Source organism: Aedes albopictus, chromosome 1, assembly GCF_035046485.1.
Source record: "Aedes albopictus strain Foshan chromosome 1, AalbF5, whole genome shotgun sequence".
In the NCBI taxonomy this organism is placed as follows: Eukaryota; Metazoa; Arthropoda; class Insecta; order Diptera; family Culicidae; genus Aedes; species Aedes albopictus.
The window spans coordinates 259,763,078-259,771,468 of NC_085136.1; the positions used below are offsets into that span (position 1 = coordinate 259,763,078).

The 8,391-nt window shown below is 43.7% G+C and overlaps 1 protein-coding gene across 3 annotated transcripts in view; it reads left to right on the forward strand.

The window, feature by feature from the left end:
- LOC109402364 (glycerol-3-phosphate acyltransferase 1, mitochondrial) overlaps positions 1-8,391 on the forward strand; it is a 99,296-nt gene that overhangs the window by 40,689 nt on the left and 50,216 nt on the right. For all 3 annotated transcript variants that reach the window (XM_062846682.1, XM_019675030.3, XM_019675032.3), the window contains 3 exons: positions 6,326-6,664; positions 6,729-7,199; positions 7,266-7,561. In XM_062846682.1, coding sequence (XP_062702666.1) covers positions 6,326-6,664; positions 6,729-7,199; positions 7,266-7,561 — 1,106 coding nt within the window. The remainder of the gene's footprint in view (positions 1-6,325; positions 6,665-6,728; positions 7,200-7,265; positions 7,562-8,391) is intronic.

Below are 8,391 nucleotides of genomic sequence, written 5' to 3' on the forward strand. Positions count from 1 at the left end.
AACTACGGCGACTTTGGTGCGCGATTCGGCCGCTAGGCGGCGCCAGTGTCAAAAATGTTCAAACCCTTATATCTCAGAAACCTGATAATATAGATTGATGCTGTCTTCGGCAAAGTTCTTCAGCTAGCTCACAACTATCTGATAGTGACGTCTCTGGTTTGGGATTTATCCGCTAGGTGGCGCCTTGTGTCTGAAAAATGCAAACACGTATATCTCGATACCCTAATGAGGTACAAGCAAGCCGTTTTCAGCAAAGTTGTTCAACAGGCTAAGAACTATCCGTCAATGGCATCTTTGGTTCGAGAATCGTCCGCTAGGTGGCACCAGGGTAAAAAATGTTCAAAGTTCTGTATCTCAGAATCCTGATAAGATAGAAAGATGCCGTCTTGGGTCTCCAGTTAGCCTAGTGGTTAAGGCTATGGATCGCCAATCCGGAGACGGCGGGTTCGATTCCCGTTCCGGTCGGAAAAATGTTCTCGACTCCCTGAGCATAGTGTATCATTGAACTTGCCTCACAATATACAAATTCATGCAATGGCAGGCAAAGAAAGCTATTCAATTAATAACTGTGGAAGTGCTCAAAGAACACTAAGTTGAAGCGAGGCATGCCAAGTCCCAGTGGGGACGTAGAGCCATAAAGAAGAAGAAAAAGAAGCCGTATTGAACAAAGTTCTTCAGTAAGCTAAAAGCTGTCTGATAGTTGAGTCTTTGATTCGTGATTTATTTGCTAATAAGCTAAACGCATGGCGTTTTCTGAAAAAAAAAAAATGTTCGGCAGGTTGACATCTATCCGGCAATAATGGTGACGCTAGGTGTCACCAGCAATCAAAATGTTCAAACAATTTTATTTTAAAAAATCTAAAAACGTCCAGAAAATTGCTCTAAAAGAAGAAGAGAGAGCAAAAACGACCTGGTATCCTTGGTTCTGATATTATTTGATTGGTTGCGTCTAGTATAAAAAAATATACTCGAATAACGGCTACGCAGTCTTGGGATTTAAAGAACGAGTTGTTTTATTCGCCCGACGTTTCGACACGGGGATAGTGTCTTCCCCTGAGGAAGACACTATCTCCGTGTCGAAACGTCGGGTGAATAAAACAACTCGTTTTTTAAATCCCAAGACTGCGTAGCCGTTAATCGAGAGATTCAACCATACAGTCGTATTTCAATAGCAAAAAATATACTTGTATGAACACCCTTATGAACAAGAAGTATTCCGTTTTCAGCATATTTGGTTATTCATCAAGTTAAGAGCTATTTGGCAGGATAGTAGGCGGTCGACTGCGTTGCGGTGGTGCGAGATGCAATACTTTTACACCGTCTTTGATCCCCTGGCAGACAAATTTTGTCACCTCACAATATTGCTTCTTCTGCTCCGTTTTCCTTCCGGGAATGTCTCCGAGAATTTTTCCAGGAATTCTTCTGGGTTTTTTTCCAGAAATTTGTCTGGGAATTTCACCGGGAATTTATCCAAGAATTTCACTGGGAACTCCACAAAAAATTCCTCCAGGAATTTCTTCAGGAAATCCTCCGGGAGTTCCTCTAGGAAATTCTCCAGCAAATCCTCCGGGATATCCTCCAGGAATTCCCCCGGAGATTCCTCCAGGAACTCCTTCAGGGATTTCTTCAGGAATTCCACCGGGAATTTATCTAGGAATTTCTCTCCGGGAATGTATCCGAGAGTGCCTCCGGAAATTTCTCCAGAATTTCCTCTAGGACTCTCATCAGGAGTTCCAGTAATTCTTCGGATTTTTTTCCCCGGATTTCCTCCGGGATGTTCTACAGGCATTCCTCCAAGAATTTCTCCAGGAATTTCTCCGGGAATTTTTCCAGAAGTTTCTCCAGGAATATATCCGGCAATGTCTCCAGGAATTCCTCCGAAAAATTCTCCGGGAATGTTTTCAGAAAAACTTCGGGTTTTTTTAGAAAATCCTCGGGGACTTTCTCCAGGAATCTCTTCAGGAAGTCTTCCGATTCTTTTTCTCAGAAAATCCTCTGGAAATTTCTCCAGTAAATCATCTGGAAATTTCTATAGGAATAGCTCCGGGAATGTCTCCGGAAAATCCTCCAGAAATTCCTACGAGAATTTCTCCATAAATCCCAAAAGGAATTTTTTCAGGAAATCCTTACAAAATTTCTCCTGGAATTCCACTGGGAATTCCTTTAGAACTTCCTCCAGAAATTTCTCTTGGAATCTCATCAGGAATTAACCAGCTTTTTGACATGGTGACTGGTGACTTGACGGTAATTAATTTTGTCCCGCTAGATTGTGATTCTGGCCCTTAGTGCACTGGAACCTCTTTTTATGCACATGGCTGGAGGTGCTTATATTTAAATGTGCATAAAAAGAGGGAAACTTGTGCATAAGTTAAGTTTGGACTTCAGTGAGAAAATGTAGTTCGCGAGAACAGGTCTTGCTCCTGGGCATTTGAAATGAGGTTAAGGGGGTTTCCTGAAATTTCCCAGAGAGCCCAAAAAATGGGGTTTAAGGGGCTCAGGAACCTTTGAAGGGTTTTTACAAGGGGTTTGCTTTGCGTTTTAAGGACAAACGTCTTGAAATCCCGCTTCAACAGTGCATCAAAACTTCAGACGCACAAATCTCAAGAAACAAGCTTCAAACGACAATACATTTTATTATTCTGTTCTTGCTCACTTGCAATAAGCTTAAAATGAGAAGCTCAGGTGCGCTGGTTTTGTTTACGAAGAGATTTGTGCCTTCGAAATCGTGAGTAGGTGCCAAAGTCGGCCATTGTGGCGGCCATTTTGGGATTCTAACAAGTCTGTCCTTAAGGCATTTCAGAGAGTTTCAGGGGGCTTAAGGAACATTTTAAGGGCGTTCCTAGAAATTTTAGAGGCGTTCGATAGCATTTCAAGGGGTTTTCAGATGCATTTCAGGGGGTTTCGAGAGCCTACTAAAGGCGTCCAAATGGGTTTCAGAGGCATTTCAAATTTATTATGATAATTTCAAAGGTGTTTCAATGGCGTTACGGAGGTTTCAGGAATGCTTCAAGATATTTCAGGTCAGGGCCGTAGCAGGGGTTTTCAAGAACACCCTTAACACCCGAAAGGCCAAGGTCATTTTCGCAACAAATTTTCAACTTGAAAAATTCATAACTCTGTTGATTTTTATCCAATCCTAATGAAAATTTGAGACAATATCCAGTTTTTGTTCTAGCTTTGATAAAATGGGACACGAAGTCTAGAACCCGGATGGTTCCGGAGTTATTCCGGATTCCCGTGGGGTACCAACGTTATGGCATTTGGGGTATTTCTATCAGAACTATTTTTTTTTCTATGGAACAACTTTAAAACATTGGCCTTAATTGAAACTTTATCGAAGTTGATTGTATTAGTACATTTTCTGAACACCTGGAGTCCTTCTGGATGTTTCTGGGTCCCCTGGAATGCCTCCGGGGGAACTGGTGCCAGGGGACATTGTCATTTTTACTCCAAAACATACCGTGCGGCAGCTCATTCTTCATGATTTTCCAAAAACAGTAGGATTATTTTAGCTGTAAAAATGGTCATTGCCCCTTCTGGAACATCTGGGGTGCCCTGCTGGAACCTGTAGTAGAAGACACTTGCATTTTTACTCCAAAATATACCGTGCGGCAGCTCATTCGTCATAATTTCCGGTCAGTAGAATTATTTTAGCTGTAGAAATGATCGTTGACCGTTTTGGTCATTTCCGGAACATCCGGAGTGCCCTGGCGGAACCTGTAGTAGAGGACAACGCATTTTTACTCCATAATATACCGTGCGGCAGTTCATTCTTCATGATTTTTCGTCGTTAGGATTGTTTTTGCGCTGAAAATGATCATTGTGGCCACTTCCGGAACATCTGGAGTGCCCTGCGGAACCTGTAGTAGAGGACAATTGAGGGACGTTTCAAAAGATACCGTGTTGGGGTTTCTGAAAATCCTCTGAAATGCTTCCGAAATCCTCCTAAAATCCCCTTGACCCCATGTAACACATCCGAGACTCTCTGACACCCCCGAAAAAAACGCCGGCGTAACGCCTCTTGAACACGCCGAAAATCATCTGAAACTTCCTGAAAAGTCTCTGAAATCGCACTTACACCCCCTCGGAGCGCATGTAACGTACACAACCCGCCAATAATATGGAATCGTTGCAATATTCAGTATTATTGCAGCACCCAAAAAGTTCACCCAAAATAAGGAGGAAAAATGGAGTAAATCTAGAATCAATTTGGTTATGGGTACAAGTTGCATTTTCAAAGATTATTTGAGTCTCAAAGACTTGAAATAATCGCATTTTAGGGTTTTGCAAAACTTTTTAGGACGCTGCAATATATAGTATGAATGTTGAAATATTCCATTCGGGTAGTGTACCTGATACCCTGAAAACCCCACAAAAATGCGTTCGTAACGCCCCTGAATCCCGCCGAAAATGCTCTGAAACTACCTAAAACGCCTCCAAAATCTCTCTTAAACCCCGTTTGACCCCATGTAACGCACCTGAGAACCTCCAAAACCCCCGAAAACGCTCCGGTAACGCCTCTGAATCCCGTTGAAAATACTCTGAACTTCCTGACATGTCTCCGAAATCCCCCCAAAATCTCCTGAGCAGAGTTGATGTACACGTGCTGTAGTCCCATGTACGGGAGCCACATTGCAAGCGAGCTCCCAGGAGCACTGTACATTTTGAGACTGAAAGTTGTGCGCCTCATTTTTCTCAAGATGTGTCTCATGAGCTTCGTCTCATGCGCTGATTAAATTAGAAAATTTCACGACAAAAACTTCCTAAATGAACAAGAATTGAAACCTTAACCTTTGCATTGAGAGTCCCTTGTCGTATCCCATAGACCAACCAGACACTTGAGTTGTGTATGGAAAAAAGTTGTTGAGGTTCTTCGTTACCAAGAAGTTGTTTTTCACCTTAGATACCAATAGCTCACGCAGCGCATGAGACGAGCTCCCCGAGAGCTATGGTCCACTGCACGAATTTATTCTGGCCTGCTTACTCTCACACGAAATTTGACGTTTGAGAGGTGCCGACACCGCTCAAACGTCAAATTTCGTGTGAGAGTAAGCAGGCAAGAATAAATTCGTGCAGTGGACCATGCGCCTAGCTCGCACCCACCAGATTTTCGTGAGCCTCCTAGCAGCGCAGCACACTGCGATTTTGAAGAGCTGTGAGACAATTTGGTGGGAGGCTCGCTGTCACATTTATGTACACATGAGCGATGGGAAACTCTGCTCCTGAGACTTGAGACCCTCTAAAACCCCCGAAAACGCATCTGTAACGACTCTGAATCCCACAAAAAATGCTCTGAAACTTCTTAAATGCTTCCAGCACCTCCGTAAACCCTCTCGGACCCCATGTAACGTATCTGTTACACTCAGATCCCGCCAAAAATGCTCTCAAACTTCCTGAAAAGCTTTTTGAAAATCGTCTGAAACTCTGCAACGCTTTCGAAAACCCCCTAAGATCTCCTGGTCTCTTGAGACCCCCTAAAACGCCACTTCAACCACCCTTTGCTCTCCCCTATAAACACCCCTTGGCCACCGTTGCAATAGTTATTATCATTATTAAATTTTCTCATGCCCAATATTGGTTCTGAGTAGCTTTCCCTGTTTATAAGGTTTATAAATTAAAAGTACATATAAAAAGGTTTTAGTGTACTTGCTACTTGAAATATATACACTTAGAGCGTTTTATGAATTCCAATTTTTAGGTATACTTACTGTTCGGTTACGTAACGCTCTAAAGGGAGGGAGAGAGTATGGTCGAGCGTTACGGCCCATACAAAAATTTTCGGGTTTTCATACAAAAAAAGCGTTACAGAGGAGGGAGGGGGAGGTTGAGAAATGTTGATTTTAGCGTTACGTAATAAATGCATGCTGCATAATTTAATTTGAGTGCATTGATTTTTAGCTTATGTTCAGTACATTTTACAGAAAGCTGAACTTTTCCTATTATCCGTTAATTAATATTACGATCAAGCCCGTGCACAAGGGGGGGGTTTTGGGGGTTAAACCCCTCCCATTACCGACGCTTCATACACTAGGCGCCCCTCCGCCTTTTGCCAAAATTGGCAAAAACCCCTCCCTTGGCGCCACTTCTGTGCACGGGCCTGATTACGATGATTTACAGCAACCATGGGACTGTTATGCGAATAGGGTCAGTAATAGTATTCTGTGTTTTCCGCTTTGTTCTATGAGACACAAACTTTATTATCTTAAAACAGAATAGTTTTTACTTAATTTTTTTAGTTTTAAATTTCGAAAAAGGTTGAGAACCACTTACCGAAACGGCAAGATCCGCTTCTTATCTAATCGCACGTTTCATTCCTATCTTGCAGCAACCGCAACTGGATGAGGTGGACCGCCGGAAGAATGCCATCGACATCCTGCGCGTTACATCGCACGCCGGCCGGCGCACGAACAGCTCGCCCACGGACTGGGGCGTCTGGTGTCCGCACTTGGCACAGGCAGCCCGCGTGAAGAAGTATGACTATCCGCAGGTGGCCGGTGCCGTGCTGGGGGAAGAACGCGTCCAGCAGGCTCTGGAAACGGCCGCCAAGGAGTCGGTCGATGAGAAGAGGTTGGAGCTGCAAGACGCCGGCCAAAGCGAGGATTCATTCGATGAGGATGCGTACTACAACGAGAGTATGCTGAAGCACGAGAAGAGGGCGCATAGGGTAAGACGGGTGGTAGTTCTGTAATGAACACATGGCGGTTAATGTTGGATTTGTTTTCTGCCAGGTCCTCATCGGAATGCGCTCCAAACTGTCGGACATGGTTCTGCGAATTACGTCCTGGGTTCTGTACAAACTGCTTCCATGCTTCCTCTCCGGAGTAGCTGCCCATCCCGGTCAGGTGGACATGATCAAGCGTGCGATCGCCAAAAATCCGGACGCCCCGTTGATCTTTCTGCCGCTGCATCGGTCCCATCTGGACTACATCATGGTCAGTTTCATTCTGCTGAATCACGACATCCGCTGTCCGTTGGTAGCTGGTGGTGATAATCTTCGAATTCCGGTATTTGGCAACATTCTGCGATACGATGGGGCATTCTTCATCAAGCGGAAGATCGATCCACTGACCGGGAAGAAGGACCACGTCTATCGCTCCATACTGCACACCTATCTGCAAAAGGTGCTGACCGCTGGACACAATGTGGAGTTCTTCATCGAAGGCGGCCGCACCAGAACCGGAAAACCCTGTATGCCAAAGGTAATTGCATTGAATGTTCGATAAAATCGTATACGATGCCTAATTCAAATATGTCTTTGCTGCCAGAGTGGAATCCTGTCGGTCATCGTGGACGCATTCAACGACAAGAGCATCTCGGACGCGCTGCTCGTTCCCGTCTCGATCAACTACGAAAAGCTGGTCGATGGAAACTTTGTGCGCGAACAGCTCGGCCAGAAGAAGGTTCCGGAAAGTTTCTCCTCGGCGGCGTCCGCCATCATGAAGGTTCTGAAGGCACGTTACGGCCTCATGCGGATAGATTTTAACGAGCCGTTCTCGCTAAGCGAACTAGTCAAATCGCTCCGGAAGTCGGAAACGGCGGGTAGCTATGCGCCCGAGAACAGGTTAGTGAGAAGTAGAAAGAAAATCGGGTTTAGTACTGTTCCTTTTAATTCCGCTAAGAATTTGCATCCTTTGACAGATACGTATTTCGATCTCTACTGTAAGGTCGTCTTCAGTGTCTTGTACTTGATTCGACTCCCCAAAGAATTTCATCAGAAATTCCCAAGGAAATTAACCAGAAAGTCCAAAGAAATTTCTCCAAAAATTCCTAAGCAATACCACCAGAAATTCCTAAGGAATTTCACCAGATATTCCCAGCAAACTTCATTAGAAATTTCCAATAGATTCCACCAGAAATTTCAGAGGAATTTCACCAGAATTTCCCAAGGAATTTCACCAGAAATTCTCAAGCAATTTCACCAGAGAATCCTAAGGAATTTCACCAGAAATTCCCAAACAAAATCACCAACAATTTCCAAGGAATTTAATCACAGTTTCCGAATAAATTTTCCAGAAATTCCCAAGGACTTTCACCAGAAATATCATGAGAAAAATTCCCAAAGAACTTCACCAGAAGTTCCCGAGGAATTCCACCAGAAATTGATGAGGAATTTCACCAGAAATTCTCAAGAAATTTCATACAAAATTCTCAAGTAATTGCACCGGGAATTCCCAAGCAATTTCACCAGAAATTCGCAAAGAATTTCACCAGAAATTCCCAGGAAAATTCACCAGAAATTCCCAAGGAATTTCAACAGAAATTCCAAAGAAATTTAACCAGAAATTTTCAAGGAATTGCACCAGAGGTTCCCAAAGAATTTCACCAGATATTCCCAAGGTATTACACAAGAAATCCCAAGTAATTTCACCAGAAATTCTCAAGGAATTTCAT